The sequence below is a fragment of the Danio rerio genome, chromosome 20 (assembly GCF_052040795.2).
Source record: "Danio rerio strain M-AB ecotype USA chromosome 20, GRCz13ab, whole genome shotgun sequence".
Lineage (NCBI taxonomy): Eukaryota > Metazoa > Chordata > Actinopteri > Cypriniformes > Danionidae > Danio > Danio rerio.
Genome location: NC_141040.1, coordinates 3,458,650 through 3,480,000, shown reverse-complemented (window position 1 = coordinate 3,480,000; position 21,351 = coordinate 3,458,650). Strand labels below are relative to the sequence as shown.

General features: G+C 38.4%; 2 protein-coding genes across 4 annotated transcripts in view; one reads left to right on the top strand and one right to left on the bottom strand.

The window, feature by feature from the left end:
- traf3ip2a (TRAF3 interacting protein 2a) overlaps nt 1-10,449 on the bottom strand; it is a 22,869-nt gene extending 12,420 nt beyond the window's left edge. The window contains exons 1-4 of the mRNA XM_087298003.1: nt 10,375-10,449; nt 10,166-10,222; nt 3,946-4,473; nt 948-1,059 (exon numbers count right to left, since the gene is read on the bottom strand). Of these exons, the coding sequence (XP_087154129.1) occupies nt 948-1,059; nt 3,946-4,473; nt 10,166-10,181 (656 nt within the window). The 5' untranslated portion in view covers nt 10,182-10,222; nt 10,375-10,449. The remainder of the gene's footprint in view (nt 1-947; nt 1,060-3,945; nt 4,474-10,165; nt 10,223-10,374) is intronic.
- A 1,227-nt stretch (nt 10,450-11,676) lies between these two features.
- rev3l (REV3 like, DNA directed polymerase zeta catalytic subunit) overlaps nt 11,677-21,351 on the top strand; it is a 60,894-nt gene continuing 51,219 nt past the window's right edge. For 2 of the 3 annotated variants that reach the window (XR_015518054.1, XM_087297918.1), the window contains exons 1-5: nt 11,677-11,991; nt 12,076-12,221; nt 14,994-15,183; nt 16,476-16,550; nt 19,294-19,454. Coding sequence is in view for 2 of the 3 variants with exons in the window: in XM_087297918.1 (XP_087154044.1) it covers nt 12,083-12,221; nt 14,994-15,183; nt 16,476-16,550; nt 19,294-19,454 (565 nt within the window). In the remaining variant the exon portion in view is untranslated. The remainder of the gene's footprint in view (nt 11,992-12,075; nt 12,222-14,993; nt 15,184-16,475; nt 16,551-19,293; nt 19,455-21,351) is intronic. The other variant, XM_087297917.1, reaches the window with a different exon arrangement.

Below are 21,351 nucleotides of genomic sequence, written 5' to 3'. Positions count from 1 at the left end.
TTCAGTGGTTCCGAAACAGAGATTACAATTGTTACATTGTTGCTCTTTACTCTTGGAGTGGTTCGCTTTCACACTGCAAAGTTTCTAAACGGACCAAAAGAGCTAAAACGAGTCACGTGTGAGTAAACTCTCCTCACATTGGTCAGAGTGTCAGGGTTTATTTTGCAGAGTCCCTCTCAACTGTCAGGAGAGGTGGTGGTTTGATGGTGTTTGACAAAGTTCTTCCAGAATTCACTTCCAAAATATTAATAATAAATTAATAATATATAAAGCTTAGACCCTTTATTAATCCAGGGTCGCCACAGCGGAATGAACCGTCAACTTATCCAGCAATTTTTTACGCAGCGGATGCCCATCCAGCTGCAACCCATCTCTGGTAAACATCCACACACACACACACTCATACACTACGGACAATTTAGCTTACCCAATTCACCTTGGACTGTGGGGGAAATCGAAGCACCCGAAGGAAACCCACGCGAACGCAGAGAGAACATGCAAACTCCACACAGAAACGCCAACTGAGCCGAGGATTGAACCAGTGACCCGGCAACCTTCTTGCTGTGAGGCGACAGCACTACCTACTGCTGTGTCGCCTCCAAAATATTCAGTTCTGTTTAAAGCGATGATGTTTAATATTTATAAGGCTATTTTCAGTTAATTTCCATCAATTCAATGAATTAAATTGAGCTGCAATACATTACATTAGTGCAGATTAACAATCTCCAAATGCTGTTTCACCTTCTGGTGTCTTATTTCTTTGGCTTATTCTAGAATTTGCATTTTTATTTAAACAAAACTCTAGTTTTTTCTCTAGTATTAATATAATCTGTTCTACAGACTGTTAAAAGTGTAAAAAAAATAAATAAATCTAACGTCACCAGCCTTTGGCAGGCACACACACACACACACACACACACAGAGATATACTTAAAGTTAAAAGTTACCTATTCTGAACATAATACCCAGGTAGGGGCTGATGCAGCGGATAGTTGGGCTGTGGGTAATGTGCAGGTTGTCCATGCCAGTGATATAAAACCCGTTCTGGTGGGCACTCACCTGTAAAAACAATTCATATAAAGGTAATGGTAAGCACTTGGAGTATAACTGTATGCCAATATAATAGTTCAGGGGTCCGTTCTTCGTACGTGGATTACTCAGTTAGCTGGATTTGGATATTGACGATTTGACACGATCCAGGATCGTTTCGTTCTTCAAAGCTGATCCGAGAGTTGATGTCATAGCAACGGTTCTGCTAGGTCAAACCTGGTCGGGAGCAGGTTCAATTCATATAAACAGGATTAGATCGGCTCAGTTCAAGCAAAGATAATACAGAAAGTATGTTCCGAATTCTGATATTTTCTTACAGTAGTAGTTATATACACTTGGGAAAATGGTAAATATTTTTATATATAAATATATATATATATATATATATTTATATATATATATATATATAAATAATGTTTTTGCTTCACAAAAGTTGCAGACGCCTTTACCAATATCAAAATGCTTTTGTAAACAACCAGTTATTCTTTACACTGATTAAAAAAACCGGCTACTATAATAAAGAAAATCTTTTCTAAATGTAGAACTAAATACATTGATTTGCATTGAAATACATGATGAATACTGTTGACGCATGAAAGTGTAAAGCTTGCAGCTCACAACAAATGTGGAAGGTTATTGCGTGTCATATTTAACAAGCCGTTTACTGCGAATTTGATGTAATTTTGCTCACATGGATAATTGAATATTAATCAGATGATGTCATTACGCTGCTGTGCCGTCAGCCAATCATTGCACTGCTGATCATGATTTCGAGGATCAATAAATCTGTCCTTCATAACACAGGCAGCGATCTCAGATCAGTTTATCCAGACATTCTAATCTGATTCGCGAACTTGTTAGCGAGAGATCAGTTGCGAGGTACGAAGAACGCACCCCAGTACGACAACAACTTGATTTACAATAACACCAATATAAACAACTATTGTTGACCAATGCGATTCAACAAGAAGAAAGAGAAACATTACTTATAAAGCCACACATATCATATTTGATATACAAGTTTTCTTTTTGAGACCGACAGTTTCTAATACCAACCTGATCAATACTTTGTTTAAAAACCTGTTGTATATGAATTGATACTTGTATTCTCCCCCTTGTGGATTTTCATGACACCGCAGGCCGTGGAAGGGCTTTTTTTATATTAAGAGGTTCAGGGATATGAGCCAAACTAAAGCAAACACTTTTCTCCATGATGGTGACTTTAGTCTATGTGCTCCACATATGTTTTAAGATAACTGGGCATCATTTGCCATATCTCCTCCGGGCCGCTTTAGGCTCACAGCCACATTAGCCAGAACTAACCGTGCCGAATATTTGCCAAAAGTGGCCCACATGTGTTTTAGGAAAACTGGGCCACATTTGCCATATCTTCTCTGGGCCACTGTAGGCTCAAATCCACATTAGCCAGAGCTTACTGTACCAAATATTTGCCGAAAGTGACCCACATATGTTTTAAGATAACTGGGCCACATTTGCCATATCTCCTCTGGGCCACTATAGGCCAACGGCTGCATTAGCCAGAGTTCACTGAGCCAAATATTCGCCAAAAGTGGCCCACAAACTGAAGTACTTGTGTTTGGCCCTCCGAGTGTCTGTGAATCTACAATTAATCAATTAGGTTCGATTAAGCCTAAGGTCCACAGTCACGCAAAAAATCTTGGAGTTACTTTTGACACTGAGTTAAAGTTCGACAAGCAAATAAATTCAGTCGTCAAAAGTGATTTCTATCAATTAAGAAACAAATTGAAAGCCTTTTCTGTCTTTTAAAGAGCTGGAAACCATCATTAATGTTTTTATTATTGGACTACTGTAACTCTTTGTATTCAGGAGTTTCGCAGGCATCAATTGCACGCCTGCAGCTGGTTCAACATGCAGCTGCTAGGCTTTTAACTGGGACAAAACAACTTTCTAGCATCTCACCAGTTTTATCATCTCTTCACTGGCTCCCAGTCCAATTTAGGATTCAATATAAGTTATTGCTACTTGTTTTTAAAAGTTTAAACGGTCTGGCACCTATTTACATCTCTTAGCTTCTTCACTGGCACACTTCATTGAGGCCAATTAGGTCAGAAAACAAGTTTCAGCTAGTTGTCCCCGAAACACGGTTGAAATCAAGAGGTGACAGGGCTTTTGATGTAGGAATGGTCTACCTTTACATATCAGGTCATGTTCTTCACTTGGTGCTTTTAAGTCTCATCTAAAAAATCATCTTCTGTCTCTTGCCTTTTGATTGCAATGAATTAATTTTAATCTGTTTTATATATTTTGCTTATTTTTATATATAGGTATAGATTTTGTATGCTGGTTTTTATGTAAAGCACTTTGGTCAACTATTGTTTTTAAATGTGCTCCTATAAATAAAGCAAACAACAAACAACAACATATGTTTTGAAATAACTGGGCCACATTTGCTTTATTTTCTCTGGGCCACATTAGGCTCACAGCTGCAATAGCCAGAGCTTACTGTGCCGAATATTTGCCAAAAGTGGCTCACAAATGTCTTAAGATAACTGGGCCACATTTGCACTTACATGTGAGCCACTTTAGGTTTAGACCCAGATCACCCTTAAATGACTATGCCACTATTTTGCCAACTGTGGTCCACATTTGTCCTCCATCATTTGGGCCAAATTGATCACTTTCCACATGGGCCACATTAGGCTCACATTCAGATTACATTTTGCCATAAGTGCCAAATCTTTGCCTTAAATGGCCCATATATGAAGTTGAATCTTTGGCCCCCCTTTGCCATTGTACAGGTGTTCCACTTCAGGCTCACATTCATTTTGTCTGGGCTGAAGGAAGACCACCAGTGCCGCATAACTGCCTAAAGTGGCCCACATTCATATGCTGTCTGGACAGTAACAGGCTTACCGTAAAATCCGGCCTTTTTTGATGAAGGAAATCTGCAGAAATCTTCCCCCTGGTCAGTACGGAGAGGACGCGGCTTTTCAATACTTTCCTCATCCTCAGTCACAGACTTTTGGGTGTGTGAATACAACACAGTGGAATTGCAGTGATGGTGAAGGTTGACTCTTGAAAAATGTTCACTCAGGTCTTCTATATGGGATCTACGGTCTATCTGAAGGTGCTGTCTTGGACTTTGAGGCAAGTAGAAACTGGGCAGGCCTGCAGGACTTTCTGGTGGATGTGAATCACTTATGGACTGTTTTCTGAACGCACTGACCCTTAAATCTTCAGGTTGAAGCCCATAGCCACGATCTAGGTAATGCACTCTACTTGCATCATGAACACACATCTCTGGACGAGGCACTCCACTTTTGCCAGCCTCTGTAAGGTTCTGTGATTCACACTGCTGGCATGCAGGCCAAGCCAGATTGAGAGATGATGAGGTCATAGATTCATCTGTCTCTACAGGCATACTAAGATGTGGACAGCAGTCTAAGAAAACAAACAAGAAAAAAACAGAGCGATGTGAGTGATGCATTAAAACATAAGCAAAATGTCAATACCTAGGCAGCGGTGGCATCCTAAAAAAAAAAAAGATGAAAGATTATACTGCATTATTTATTGTCAGAAAAACACTATATAAATGATGGGGAAACAGGCTCTACATACCTGGGCAAATATGGCTACTTGACAGGCCTGCTTTAGTAAGGAAACACTTAAACTTGAACTCTGAGTTGATTTACAGAGAGATTACTGAGAGAGTTTTCGGTCTCAGAATAGCTGATCTAAGTTGGGTTAATCAACCTTGAGTAGACCAACTCAGAGTTAAGCGCGCCCATCGTGTCTATAAAAAGGCATTTTTAATGGAGCGCAGGTATTACGAGTGACCATGGCAACATCTTAAAAAGAGATCAGCATTTCTGTCTCCTGGGCCCGGTTTTTCAAAAGTAATCCACTGGGATTTTGGATAAGGGATTGGATCAAATCTTAAAAATGGGTTTTTCAAAAGAAAAAATGAATTACCTAATCGGATTAGATCACGTAATCCAATCTTGGTTTTGATCCAGATCAAACCTTTAGTTTGGGTTTTTTAGACCTTTTTTGTAGGATTTGGATCACTTTGATCCAAAAAACCTGATTTAACTGATCCCATCACGGATTAAACCTTTTGAAAAACCGGGCCCAGCTGAACTTGATCTGCTCATGCAAAGTTATAGCAAATATGAGCAGATATCTAAAAAAAAGCAACATCATTTCATCAGTGAAACAGAGACAGCTAGTGTGGGAAAACTTTTAATTTTACATCTAGAGTATTTAAATATTTTAAGTATAATAAAAAAAGTAATGTAATGTGTGACGTTTATAAAGTTTTTACACACGTTCCCACTTTTACACACGTTGATCAGTTTTAATAGATGTAAAAGTGCACTTGTGTGTCTGCCTCTGTTATTGATAAGGTGATAGAGGTTGATATGACATTTAGAATGTAAGCAGAACTAAACAATAGTTTTTATAAAGAGTAATAATCCCAATAATCTAGTTACAGTACATGTGGAAGGACAGTGAATTTAAGCTTTATTTATTAAAAAGGACAAGCCATTCTCGTACGTGACTTTGTTCTATGTGTGACTGAAATGTAGACAATAGCTGTGTTTCCATACAAAAATATTAATTTAATTTATGTGCAAAACTGCAATAGTGCATTAAATATGTGCGAATAAAGAAGCGTTTCCATACAACGAGTTAAAGAGAACAAAATCAACACTTCCTGATTAAACAGGCACCAAATATCAACAGTAAAAACAGAATTTACTGCGGTAGAAGAAGCTGCGTCAATCTTTTCTTTATTTAATTAATGTTCTTGTGTTTCAGAAGACAATGTTGACACACAGTGAACACGTGGGGGCGTTTGAAGCCATGAGACGTGGAGAACAGACACTATAGGAGGTAATTAATAACATACATTGATCCTGAAATGGTTAAGGCGTTTAAGAATGACCAAAACAACATTTCAGATGTGTTACAGTGTGCTCAGACTGCTGGTTTGTCTATTCACATACATTTACTTCATCATGTCTTATTACAAACTTTTTTTTTTTTATTGCACATACTGGAATTTGTTCAGTGAAAGTGTTTATGCACATTTTTTTAAATCGAATGTAAAAAGTTTATCCTACTCAGTTATGCGCATGTTTTATTATGTGTATTTACAGAAAACGTTTCCATCAATCGTTTGTATGCACATCTCCTAAATGAGCATTAAAATAGGTGGGTGGAAACGTAAGGCTAAGGCGAGAAAAAAACGATTCGTCTTTAAAAAAGAAACCAAGAGAAACTCAAGAGTTTAGAGAATAAAACCTGCTCCTGACCAGGTTAGATTTACAGAGTAAGTTACTACGGTAACTGAGTTAAAGTTACCTCTCTTTCAGAAACAGGCTTGACTTACCCTGCTTTCTCGAGTTAAAAAAAACTGCCATTTTTAAACGGAAAACCCAGAGTTTCTCTTATTTCAGGGTTAAAATACTCTTGAATTTTCACTCAACCTCCTTTCTGAAACCGGCCCGAGATATTCTATTGACTGAAAATAAAGATTTGTTGCTTTGTGTTTTGACTGTTTGTCAACAGGTCTAATCATGGCCAGCTCAAGAGTCATTATTGCATTGGCTCCCTATTATTCATTTCAGCCCCTTGTATCCAAGATCTCGTCCTTTCGGTCATGACCCAAAGTTTAGGACTATATTGGAGAGTAGGAATGTAGATCAATCAGTAAATTGACAACTTTGAAGTTTTATTCATAAAGTACAAGCCGGTTTCAATAATGCACCTACACTGTGTGCTATTTTGTCTTCAGTAATATATATATGTTAACACTGAAGTCTAAAAATCTTGTCTCACCTCATTCTTGTCATCCCAGTCTCTTGTCTCATCTCATCTCATTAGATGTGTCTCGTCACACCCCTACTTATGCCTCTTCGAGGCGTGCTGAATAGTTTTATGATACGCCCATACTGCATTTTGCATTATGATGAGCAGTAAACAAATGGCTGGAGGAAAGCTATGCCACTTAGCAACACATAGAAAATCTGTAAGGCATGACACTGGTCTTAACTGGTCTCCCTGCATCTGCCATTTTTAGTCACGCATATAGTTTAACACAAGCTTAGATACTTAAAAATAAGATAACAGTCTGTTTCATGTTGATACCCTGCTGAAAAATCCAACTTAATAATAATAATAATAATAATAATAATAATAATAATAATAATAATAATAATAATAATAATAATAATAATGCATTTTATTTAAAGGTGCCTTTCATGACACTCAAGGTCACCGTACAGGACAGCTAAAACAATCAATTCAAATAAAAACACAATAAGCAATAGAATACAATACAAACTTTAAAAATGCAATCGGGTCAAAGAGAATAGGCTGTTCTAAACAGATGTGTTTTGAGTCTGGACTTAAATTGTGAAAGAGTGTCTAAATTATGGAGATCAGGAGGGAGTGAGTTCCAAAGCTGAGGAGCAGAGTGGCTGAAGGATCTGCTCCCCATGGTGACAAGGCGGACAGAGGGAACAGTGAGGTGAATGGAAGAAGAAGACCTGAGTGTTTGAGAAGGTGTGGCGATATGAACAAGATTAGTAAGGTATGGAGGAGCGAGATTGTGGATGGCTTTAAAGGTGATAAGAAGTATTTTATAGTTAATTCTAAAAGAGATGGGAAGCCAGTGAAGCTGTTGCAGAATGGGTGTGATGTGACAGACAGAGGGGGTTTTTGTGATAATACGGGCTGCAGCGTTTTGTACCAGTTGTAATTTATGAAGGGTTTTTTTAGGGAGGCCAAACAGAAGGGAATTACAGTAATCTAAACGGGATGTGACTAAACTATGAACAAGAATGGCAGCTGAATGAGGTGTGAGGGAAGGACGTAAACGATTTATATTTCGAAGGTGGAAATAGGCGGACCGGGTGACATTATTAACATGTGCAGTGAATGAAAGGGTGCTGTCGAAGATGACCCCCAAACTCTTAACTCTGAGGGGAGGGGGTAGTTACAGAATCAGACCAGCCTAGGCTGGTTGGCTGGTTTTAGCTGATTGACCAGGCTGGTTTTAGAGGGGTTTAGCCCACTTACAGGCTGGTTTCCAGCCATTTCCAGCCTGGTCTTAGCTGGTCAGGCTGGAAAATGACCAGCTAAAACCAGCTTGACCAGCCTGGTTTAAGCTGGACATAGCTGGTTTGTTCTGGGCTCCCAGCCTGGCTAGGCTGGTCAAGCTGGTGTTAGCTGGTCATCTCCCAGCCTGACCAGCTAAGACCAGGCTGGAAATCAGCCTGGAAATGGCCAAAACCCCTCTAAAACCAGCCTGGTCGACCAGCTAAAACCAGCCAGCCAGCCTAGGCTGGTTTAAGCAGTTTTTTTTAGTAGGGTATTCCTGTTTTTCACCAAGGCTCACTGTATGGCCATTTCCATTTATTCAACCCTTATTATTAGGCTACGCCCAAGTATATCCACATTTTTAATATATGGCACTTTAACAGGATAGTTCACCCAAAAATTAAATATAATTACTATTTATTTACCATAAAGTAGTAGCAAACCTTTATAAGTTTCTATTTTCCGTTGAACACAAAAGATGATGTTTTCAAGAAAGTTGAACACTTGTAACCATTCACTAAGCAATACTATGAAGTCAGTGGTTACAAGTTTCCAGCATTTTTTCAAAATATCGTCTTCTGTTCAACATTAAAAACTCATTTAGTAGGGCTGTGCAAAAATATCGGTATATCTAACTATCGCGATCATTTCTTTCACGATAGTGTATCGATGGTCCAACCTGAAGTATTGATTCAAGTTGTGCCGAACACAACCTCCAACTCTGCTTCAGTAGATGTCGCTAACTTGCTATGAACAAAATGCTAACTAGTATGGTATCAGAAATAAACATGAGTGAGCATGGTGGAAAATATGTGTGTACTGACTTAGAGAAAAATGCCGTTTGCAAGCAAATGTATCTTAAAATATTCAGGAAACACTACGAACTTGCGTTTTCACTTAACAAGACACCACACAGATGAATTAGCAGCACTGCAACCTCAACTAAAACCTCTTGATTTAAGGCAAACTACACTGGATAACATCATTAACAAGCTTCCGTCTACCTCAATTAACATTGCAGAGTTACTGAAAACTGCATAGGAGGAATGGGCCATAAAATGGAAGGACCTGTCGTTGTAACGTGGAAAGCATGACCATAGCAGCATAGCTGGCCGGCATGTAAAATGTAAAATGTTTCACGCATGTCATCAATTTACCTATGTGCGACCAGTTTTCACAGCTAAATGATCACAGTGCTGTCGGTCGCACTGTCAGTTTCTAATAGTTCACTGCAGATCAAATCCCTGTGTGTTCCAGTTTCATGTTTGCTTGATGCATTTTGATTTTGCATTTTATTGCTTTAGCTTTATAAATTGTTTATTTCATTTATATGTGACTTTATGGGAATATAGATTTTAGTTAAGTGTTTAATAACAATATGCATTTAGTACATTTCAGAGAGTTCTCTGTTCAATCACACTGTGCAGTTCTAATGAATTGAAATGGATAGAAGATAAATTGGAATTTTAATTCGTCTGCTGACTTTATCAAGTTGTCAATATAACGACACAAATACTAATACAAACTATTGCAATATATCACAATATGAATTGTATCGCAATATATCGTGTATCGCGATATGTATCATATCGTGAGGTCCTTGTCAATACACAGCCCTATCATTTAGGAGTGAAACAATAAAGAGTGAGAAAAGGATGTAAGAATTTTAGATTTTTGTGTGAGCTATCGCTTTCATTGACTGCTGACTGACAAGTGGGAAAAGAATAAAAATGCACAAAAATAGCCGTACCACAGCAAGACATAAAACATCTGAAGCGATGCAAAATAAACATTGTATAGAAAAGTACATTTTGATAAATGGAAAAAGAATACAAATAATATTTCTATGACTTTTTAATTGATGTTTTTTATTTTATAAATATAAACGTCTGGTCTGGAAAAGACCTTTTAAAATTGCGATATTCCATGACTAGTCGTGACCATAACCCGGATATGTACCAAGCAGGCTCACTGATTAATTCATGCAGAAATGAACTCTTCAAAACAATTCCAACGACAGATTTACCTGGAAAAGATTCCATTGCTTTTCTTTTAGGTTGTTCCTGGAAACGGACAGCGATATCTGATTGGGTAAGACAAAATCAACATCACAATAAAAAAGTGCATAGCAAGCACAGACGATCGCTACAGTAAAGTTTAACCTGACATTTACTTTTATTGTTGTTTGTATTTTAACATAAACATGGATAGTTTGACGACATGGCAGTTTCTTACCTGTTCACAGCTGTACGCAGTGTCACACCTGCTTTCGGTTTGATCAGGAAATGTTCCCCTCTGCTCTTCAATTTTAGGGGAAGTCCACATTTTCTTGATGCAAATATTGCGGAGCAAAATGCCTGAACCATCCAATCAAGCTGCAGACAAACAGACAGCGCAGAGCGCACCTATGGATGGCCTCACGTCATAATCTAAAAGCCACGCCTACTGGAGGGAGGGGCGGGTAATACAACCCAGTAACACTTGGCACTTATCTTAGACTAAATGACTAAAAACCCCTAGATTGTTGCTGTTTGATTCATGACATTTGTTGTAATTGTTGTTCAAGCATTCAATAAAAAATAAAAAAACTTAAAATAATAATAATAATAATAATAATAATAAATAATAAAAATAATTCAACCCAGTGACTCAACCCAGTGACTGGCAGCTCTGTTAAATCATTTTGGAAAAAAGTGCAAGACTGGTTGGTATAAAGAATGTGAATGCTGAAGGTTTGACTTTCACATTACAAGGTGTGCTTATGGATTTACTTTCTGTTTTGCACGATTTGCTAAACATGATCATTGTATTAGCCAAATATTTTATTCATTAATGCAGATATTTCAAAACACCTCCACTACTCATTGTATTTATAAAAGAACTTAAAATCTTTTCGGATGCCCTGGCTAAAATATAAACAAAAATTGCCTTCAAAATGCTTAATTTATTTGTATCATATAACTTGCCACAGCCGATTCCTGTTTCATATTAATTTCTTTTTTCACTTTTAATTTTATTTTACTTAGAATTTTTTTTGCAATTCACATTTTTTGTATTTTTGTATATTAGTTTGTGTTGAGCCTTCCATGTGTGATACACTATTTGTTAAGTTGAATGCCCTTTTATTGTATTTTGATTTCGTATTTCCAATAAAAAAAATAATAATGATAAAATAAAATAAATAAAAATTAAAATAAAAAATTTCCCAGAGAAGGGTTGCGGCTGGAAGGGCATCCGCTGCATAAAAACTTGCTGGATAAGTTGGCGGTTCATTGGCTGTGGTGACCCCGGTTTAATAAAGAGACTAAGCCGACAAAAAAAATGAATGAGTGAATTAATAAAAATAAAAAATCAATACATTTATAGCTAATGTGTGAGGCTTTTATTGTATTTTAAATGACATGTTACTTCCGTTTAACACAAGCCAATCAGCGCGCTGATTGTCTGTCGAAGCCAATCAGACGGCGACTTGTCCTTGCGTTGACCAATGACGGCTAAGACAACATTCATAGTTTCCTTTCGCAGCAGAAGTAATATGAACTATCTTGACCCAGCTGTCGAGTGCAAGGAATGCTGCAGCGCGTTCTGCATGGATGTGGAAAGGATGGGAATGATTGGGTCGTGTCGTGATTGTATTGTAGAGGCGGGGAGTGCAGTTTGGATTTCTGTTTAAAAATGTAACACATTATATATGTGAAGCGTTTAGATGAGAATGCGCTCTTTGGCATTCGCTCGCTGCACAAACTGTCGAATATTCCGCGCTCCATATTTCAGATAATCCCGCTGTGATTAAAGCCGCCACGATTTTCGTAGATCTGTTCAGAGACCTAACGTCAGTCGCCTCAAAGGAAAGTCTAGGATACACTGCTGTCTTTGCCTTCATCGTAAATTTGTTATTTCATTTATTGTCATGTCATGTTCTGTTTGGTTTTGCAGGATAAACATGTTTTCAGTGCGGATCGTCACGGCGGATTACTACATGAGCAGCCCGATCAGAGAGCTGGACGTCTGCTATTCCGAGTTCAGAGAGAGCGATGTCAAAAAAGTGCCCGTGGTGCGGATCTTCGGGGCCACACCAGCAGGTAAACATGCATGCATCCATTAATTTTTGTGAAAATTCATTTAACTGTTGCAGACATTTGAGTGTAAAGCCGCAGTATTGCGTTTTTTGCAGTCTATGAGGCTTTTGATCTAACACGCAATTGCAAGTTGTGTGATTTTGATCCATGCGCCATGTTGTCAACTCTGTTCGACCGCCATGTGGACATGTTTACTCCAGCCGTGTAGGCTAACCGCTAAACCCTTACGCTTAGGCTTTGCTGCGATGTTTGTTATCATACAATTCGAAAGCACGTCACAAAATCAACTAACAGCATCTGTGCACATGTTCAATAGTCTCAATGTGTTATGTCAGTCGTGTGAGCGTGACACTGGTTGTGGTTCATGGTTTCTGCATGGGAGGAAGACACAGGATTATTGTTGGACGATTTTGTGATTATTTCTCAATACCGAGACGTTACTAACTGAAAATAAAAACGTTTAATTCTGAACATTGTTGTATTATTTATGTATGTTTTATGGGTAAATATTTGACGTTTTATTTGTTAACTATTTTGTTTACCCCCTGTCCTGTCACTGACAATTAAAGCTCCCTAACCCCAAACCACTTGGCTCTAAGAAAACAAAATACATGCCATGTGGTAACTTTACAATAACCGTTTATAGTTATCGTTTGCAAATCTTTAAAATTAATTAATTGATGATAAATTAACCTGCATTTTTGCCTTAAAATCCTACCTTACACACACCTGAACCAGCTAATCAAGCTCTTTCTAGGAAGTTGGAACTAAACTATGCAGGACACCGGGCCTCCAGGACCAAGTTTGTGCACCCCCCTGCCTTAAACTGATAGTTTACCCTAAAATAAAAGTCTCTCGATTTACTCCCCCTCAAGTGGCTTCAAACCTTTATACATTGCTTTATTTTGTTGAGCACAAAGAACATATTTTGAAAGATGAAAACTTCTAATTATTGACACCCATAGTGTCAAATCATAAGAAAGTCAGTGGGTACAGATTTGTTGAATGGTTTTCGATTTTATTAAAAATAGTTAAAGACATCTTTAGTGTGCAACAGAAGAAAAAAACAAAAGGCTTTGGAACAAGTAAAGGGTGGGTAAAAGATGACAGATGATCATTTTGGATTTTTTATTATATTTGATAATAGCTTAACTTTAGGTTTAGACCCAGATTACCCTTAAATGACGATGCCACATTTTTGCCAACTGTGGCCCACATTTGTCCTCCATCATTTTAGCCAACTTTATAATTTTCCACATGGGCCACATTAGGCTCACATTCAGATTACATTTTGCCATAAGTGCCAAATCTTTGCCTTAAATGGCCCATATATAAATTTGAATCTTTGGCCCCCCTTTTCCATTATACAGGTGGGCCACTTCAGGCTCACATACTCTAGCCGTGTAGGCTAACCGCTAAACCCTTATGCTTGGGATTTGCTGCGATGTTTGTTATCATACAATTCGAAAGCACGTTACAAAATCAACTAACAGCATCTGTGCACATGTTCAAGAGTCTCAATGTGTTATGTCAGTCGTGTGAGCGTGACACTGGTTGTGGTTCATGGTTTCTGCATGGGAGGAAGACACAGGATTATTGTTGGACGATTTTGTGATTATTTCTCAATACCGAGACGTTACTAACTGAAAATAAAAACGTTTATTTCTGAACATTGTTGTATTAGTGGCTGTCAAGATTATTTATGTATGTTTTATCGGTAAATATTTGACGTTTTATTTGTTAACTATTTTGTTTACCCCCTGTCCTGTCACTGACAATTAAAGCTCCCTAACCCCAAACCACTTGGCTCTAAGAAAACAAAATACATGCCATGTGGTAACTTTACATTAACCGTTTATAGTTATCGTTTGCAAATCTTAAAAAATTAATTAATTGATGATAAATTAACCTGCATTTTTGCCTTAAAATCCTACCTTAAACCAGGGGTGCCCAAACTCAGTTCTGGAGGGCTGGCAGGGGCGGACTGGCCATCTGGCAATTCTGGCAAATGCCAGCCTTTCTTTCTGGCAAACACATGTGCTATAAGTGAATTGGGTAGGCTAAATTTTACCACCGTAAACTGTAGTGCATGTATGTGAATGTGTGTGTAAAGAGGTTTCCCAGTGATGGGTTGCAGCTTGGAGGGCATCCACTGCGTAAAACATATGCTGGATAAGTTGGTGGTTCATTCCGCTGTGGGTATCCCAGATTAACGTAGGGACTAAGCCGAAAAGAGAATGAATAAAATGATTGCATGTATAAATTTGTTATAAATGGGTTGATTTTGGTCCAGTCACTTACATTAAATGTTTAAATATCTATTACAAATGGTACTGCTTATATTATTTCACCATCTGTACACCAATCTAAGCAGTGAATGTGCATGTCCGTGCATGGGAGTGTGTCTTGAAGCCGATCCGCGTGATCCGTGAAGCTGATCCGTGTGGTAACGTGGGCTGGTATGGCTACAGTGCAAGGGCGGATTTTTATACCCAGTCCGCCTCTGAGGGCCGGTGTCCTGCAAAGTTAGTTTCGTCCAGAGTTAGACACACCTGAACCATTTCTTATTATTATTTAGTATTTTCCCATCTGTGACCAATATTTTTGATGGAAAATTTATCCCATATAACACCACAAGTACTGAAGAGGGTTGTGCTGTTGACCAGAAATTCTAACACAGGAAAACTGAACTGCTTTATTTGTAATACCATCCCTGTATTCACTTATCCCCTTATGCATTTAGTTGAACTGATGCCGTTTCTTTATTCTTTATAGGCCAGAAAACATGCCTTCATCTGCATGGGATTTTTCCATACATCTATGTGCCGTACGATGGGTTTGGACAGGAAGCTGACCGCTACCTTCGACAGGTTGCCTACAGCATCGATCGAGCGCTGAATATCAGCATGGGAAATCCTTCTTCAAATGTGCAGCACATCTTTAAAGTGGTTCTGGTGACTGGCATGTAAGTATCAAAGGCACACAATCACACACTATGACTTCCATGGGCAGCTATAACGTTTACTCGTTTAATTGACTAGTGACTTTAGTCTTTTATTACTCCAAGATGATTTTGTCATCTGCACGGGACTAAATTTTTAATCCCACTCCCGCCAGGTTTTAGTCTGAACCCGACCGCTCCCGCTTATATTCGGCATTTGTTGTCCCGCTATCCGACCCACCCCATTTTCTACCCGTTATATATATATTAAATATATATATATATATATATATATATATATATATATATATATATATAATTTTTTATTTTTATTTTTATTTTTTTAAGTAATGTATTTTCTATTTGGGCTACCAAAAACTGAAGTATGCCTGCTCGAGGGCTTCCAGGAATTTAGAAATTTTACAAGCACCGACTGGTACCACTTGCTTGGTCAAATATTCTGAACATAAGTGCTGACATATAACACCATGCTGCACACAGTGACCCGAGTTCGATTCCCGGCTCGAGGTCCTTTGCCAACCCTTTCCCTCTCTCTGCTCCCAATACATTCCTGTCTGCAACCTCTACTGTCCTTTCCAAATAAAGGTGAAAAAACCCTTAATAATCTAATAATAACAAATTAAAACGTGATTTCTTAAGCCAAAACAGCCAGATTACGTTAATTGTAGTGCAATGAAATATAGCGTTACTAATCAACGTGGAAACACACATGGACAGTGCTTTACATAATTCATTCATAAAAAGAACACTTAAAAAGCGGAAATTCATTGAAAATTTTATTATTCATTAATTTGCAGTTGTAAAATTATTATGAAAAGCAGTTCTAAAATGTTGCAGTTATGAAACTATTATAAAAAGGTGAAAAACCCCTATAAAAATGTTAAAATAATAGATATGTATAATGGGCTGAAAATACACATGAATTTTTAACCCTTAAAGACCAAAACAGCTCCCGTGGCTAAAAATAAGTTCTGTTTTAAATGTTTAATAACTTTTGACCCGCTGATCCAATCTGTACAATACAAAAAATGGCATAAAGAAGAGAGTCTCAGCTTTCCATCGCTGTAAAACATCACATTCACGGACCTTCAGAGGCTCCAGAATCAGTGTGGTTACATCATCACAGCTGATTTGACTGAGGAACGCTCGTGGCTTGTGTCTCCGGACAAACCAGACATGATGCTTTATCCCTCCTCCATGCTCAGATTGGTTCCAACTCGCTCTCTCTCAACAAATAAGCATAGGTTTCACTTTGTGGACCACCAAAGATATATGAACATCTGATCTCTTCACAGGCCTTTCTATGGATACCATATAAGAGAAAAAAGCTTCATGAAAATCTTCCTCTACAACCCACAGATGGTCAAAAGGTAAGTCCTAGCCTGAAGTTTGAGTGTAAATGTAAAGGAAGATCAAAAAGGACAGAAACATCAGGAAACGTAGTTGTGTTGGACAGGATTGTAAAAATCTGTTTTTGAATTGTTAATGGTATGACATTTTAAAAGCTTTTGTTTTCATAAAGTCTTTAATTTCGCTGCAATAAGTTTTTGTTAAAGTTTTTTTCTTGTTTCTAGTACAAACATATACAAAATTGGGTAAGGAAAATCTTGTTTTCCCATTGAAATGAGATTATCTTGCTCACCATATTGCTAAATTATTTACACCCAGTGGTGTAAAGTAACTAATTACAAACTTTCAAACGACTCTAATTAAGTAGTTTTTCTCAGAAATTGTAATTTACTGAGTAGTTTTATCAATGTGTGCTTTTACTCTCACTTGAGTACATTTTTAGTGCTGTATCTGTACTTTTACTCCACTACTTTCTAAGGGTGTCACGATCCTCCAAATCCTCGATTCGATTACATTTTTGATTCTAAAGGCAAGATTCGATTCGATTTTCGATTATGAATAATTAATTAATGACCAATTAATTATTTGTAGCCTACCGTTTAAACTACCTGACCTGCATGGTCTTTGTTTTACCCGTAAACAAATCATACAGTAAATGAATAAAGGCAAGATACACACATAATTACCACCTGTCAATCACTTTTTCTGCGGGACTCATGAATAGGCAGTGATCTGTGTCGTTATAATGGCGTCGGTAAAAAAGACGCACAACCAACAGAAACCAGCCAACAGTATCTGAGACTAAGTACAAGTGAGTGAAAGATTGAAGCAGTCCTCTGACTGCCTGGACCCGCTGTCTCGAGCGCATGGCTGTGTGTGCGTCTGTGTCTGTGTGGTCACGTGATGTGCATTTTCAGAGGTAGAGAGAAAGGAGGGCTGCTCAGAAATGCTACACGCCACTGTGGATGTCAAATTGTTGTCGTTCTAAAATGCCATTTAAAAACAAAGACAGTGTAAACAGGGCCTGAGTGTGAACTTTTCGCGAGCGGATTTGCAACGGGGGCGGGCGGAGGATCGCGATGCCGGTGTTGTCTATCGGACGAACCGTACGTAATACGTACATAGCAGAGCTTGCAAAACTGTGTTTTTTTGTCGACAACACGAACGTTGTCAACATAACTCACTGGAAATCCAAAATGCTTACACACCGTCGACTTCATTGAAAGAGGAGAGGGTTTAAGCTCTGTCGACGGGTCTCCTGCTTCTGCAGTTTAACAAGCACTTCAACAAGCCTGTTTTTTTCCCGCTTGACAAGCATTGCATTTTACATTGCAGCTACTGATATAATAAGATATATAAACGTTGATTTCATAAGTTTATTAATCATTTACTAACTCATTCTGAATTATCCTAAAAACCCTCAACTACTCTTAAATACAAATGGTTTGTAAATAATGCGATACTTAATTTAGTAATGAAAAATAAATAATTTACTAAGTATGAAAATACAATTATTGAACACATTTTAAATATGGTTGTAAGTCAAGAATAGAGCATTTGTAGCTGCAGTTATAAACTGCTTACTAACGTTTATTAATGTAGAGTTAATGCTTAACGGATAATGAATTCACTATTTGCTAATGCTTAATAAATAGTTTATAGTGTGTAGTTATTATAAAGTGTTACCGAAAATGCTTTTTGATTAAAAAAAATTAAGATATTTGAACTACAAACAAGACCAAAACCTAAGAAAAGCATTTTTTGCTGTGTATGAAATTACTGGATATGCATTAGCCTATATACTAACTCATGTCTTTAAATGCCTTAGGATAATAAGATTCACTTTTCTTGATTACCAGCGCACAAAGCACATGAATTGTTGTGACCGTAATCTCTGATTGCTAAATAAACCTACAACTCAATTCTTCACACCACAAACTGAGAAAAGCGTAAATATTCAATATTTCTCCTCAGAAACAGAGGTGCAGGGTACATACAGATATTATATGCAGATACAATTGAAACCTTACCTTGCTACATGTCTGTTTAACTTGCTCCTCGCTGCTGTCGCCACTTGCGTGTGTAATTCGGGACTTGTGGAGCTACACATCAATAGATTTGCTCTTCAGTGTTTGGACTATCAGCAGTGAAAATTAAACCACACACAACTGAACTGAACTTCAACACTGAAAACTGAACTGACACTGTGTAAATGTACTATAATCTTCTATGTGAAGCTGCTTTGACACAATCTACATTGTAAAAGCGCTATAGAAATGAAGATGAATTGAACTGAATTGAATCTTTTCTTGTCATTGTTTTTAATTTATGTAATCATTTGAAACTTCTATTGTCAGCTACTAAACATCAGTTGCTTAAAGAATATTTAGTGAATAAGTCTGTTGTAGAATTTCTGTTTCCATGGTGGTTAATCAGAATAATGCATGCCTGCTTTAGTAATCATTATATGCAGGGCCAGATGGAATCTGCTGACGTTTTTCGCTATTTCTGCGGAGAATTTTGGTAAAAATCTGCGGATTTATTTTGGGAGTATCCAGCGGAGTATCATAACTAAAACCTTAATATATGAAATAAAAAGTAATATATTACAGAATAAAAACTGAATTCAGATTTACACATTTACTCGAATAAAAAAACAATTAATGATGGGCTAAAAATCTGCGGAATTCTGCGGAAAATCTGCGGAATTCTGCGCGCGCAGATTCCGTGTGGGCCTAATTCTGTCTATATTTTCTCTTGTAGGGTGAGTGAGCTCCTCCAGGCTGGAGCTGTAATGAATAAGAGTTTTCAGCCCCATGAAGCTCATATCCCCTTCCTGCTGCAACTGTTTATCGACTACAACCTCTACGGCATGAACATGATCAGTCTTGCTGCTGTCAAATTTAGAAAAAGCAGGGCAACAGGTAACACACCTGCGCACACATACACCAACATATTATATAGCCAGACTCTTGATTAGCAAAATAATGGTCTCGTTTATATTGCCCACAGTGCAAAATAGTTCACTTAAATCAGGGGTCTCAAACTCGCGGCCCGCAGTGCAATATTTTGTGGCCCGCGCCGACCGCTGTATACTGACAGAATCAGCGGAGCAGGGAGAGAGAGCACTCCCTGCTCCGCTGATTCTATCCGTACACAGCGGTCACTGGCATTTCCCGCCCGCCGTGTAAACAAAGGGGCGGGGATGCCGGTGACGTCACCACGCACCCCGCCCCTTTGTTAGACGCTGTGATGGGCGGGAAGTGTTTAGGAGGGAACTTGCGCCGGCCAGAACCAAGGTAAGCTGTTCCCGCCCCTGCCTGCCACTTAGCTACCTATCTGCAGCCTGCCACCTACCTAGCTACAGCCTGCATCTTATATATATTATAGGTAGATACAGACTGGTACAGACTGATGTGACTGGAGTGGGGTGGGGGTGTTTTATTTATACATATATACGCCTTTTTTTTAGGTGAGGGAATGGAAGTTTTGAGTGTGTGAGAAGTGTGTGAGAAGTTATTCTCCACCTTGAACTTCAATAAGTCAAAGTACAGGTCTAGACTTAATGATGATCATCTTCAAGCCATACTGAGGGTCTCAACTGCTTCCGCTCTAAAGCCAAATGTGGTTCAGATTTGTGAGAAGAAGCGCTGTCAAGTCTCGGGCAGCAAGAAGTAGGCAAAAGATGCCATGTTCAGAAGAACTGTTCATAATCTTCACTCAATGTTCTATTAATGTTCAGGACACTTCATGTTCAGAAGAAATAATTAAAACTGTTAATAATGACATTTGAGGACTTTTTTTTTTTTTGTGAAATCCCTTATGCGGCCCAGCCTCACCCAGACTTTGCCTCCTGCGGCCCCCAGGTAAATTGAGTTTGAGACCCCTGACTTAAATAAAAAGAGATTTGAATTTTGATCTGAAAAGGGAAGACGGTAACATTTAAGTAAGACAGTAACATGGGCTTAAGACAGATCAATAGGCGTTTTTCCACTATCGTGCCTAAAGCGAGCGAGCCAAGGCCTGTCGCGTTTCCACTGTCACTTCCAGGGCCAGATCGGGCCAAAGTGGGGCTTTCTCAGGGCCAGGTCTTTTTCGGCCCACCTTAGGCCAAAGAGGGCCAGCTGAGGCTTCTGGGCGGAGTGAAAGGATAGGCATACTTTGCCCAAGTCTGGTAAAGATGGCATGCCAGCATTACACTAGTTTTTCGATCGCACACGAGTACATGCGGCAAATAAATAAATAAGGGAAAGAAAACATATAGCTGGTCTGTTTTAAATAGGCCATTCCATAAAACACCTTATAGGCTAGGGGTCTTTCTGCTTTTGATCGCCCTTATGTTTCCCTTTTTAAATGTAAGGCTGTTGCATAAAATAATAAAGTTTTCATTTATTAGTCACATTCTTTGATGTTTCAATAACGCACAATAATCTTTACACTGTATTAAAGACACAGCAGCCAGTAAAGGTTGTCGAGAGTTTTTGTGAAGTTTCAAGGTTCAGGACACCCTGGAGAACTTTTTTTTTTTTTGTATATTAACAGATGTGTGTGTGTTGAGCATCAGTTAAGACGATGTTAGCACCTGTCAGCTTTAATTGTGGGGAAAACTGGATAATTTTGAGCTTTTGTCAGCTTTTTTTCAGCTTCCGGGTTTAAAATGATTTTCGGGGCGGGATCAAAATCGGCGACGTAGCGCAGTACTGCAAGTGCAATGATGACGCGTCGGTTTCTCATTATTATTCATAGCGGCGTTTTTTTATCCTATGAGAAGAGCCGGCTGCTTAATTATTCATAAGACCTGCCAGAGTCAAGCCCGAGCTG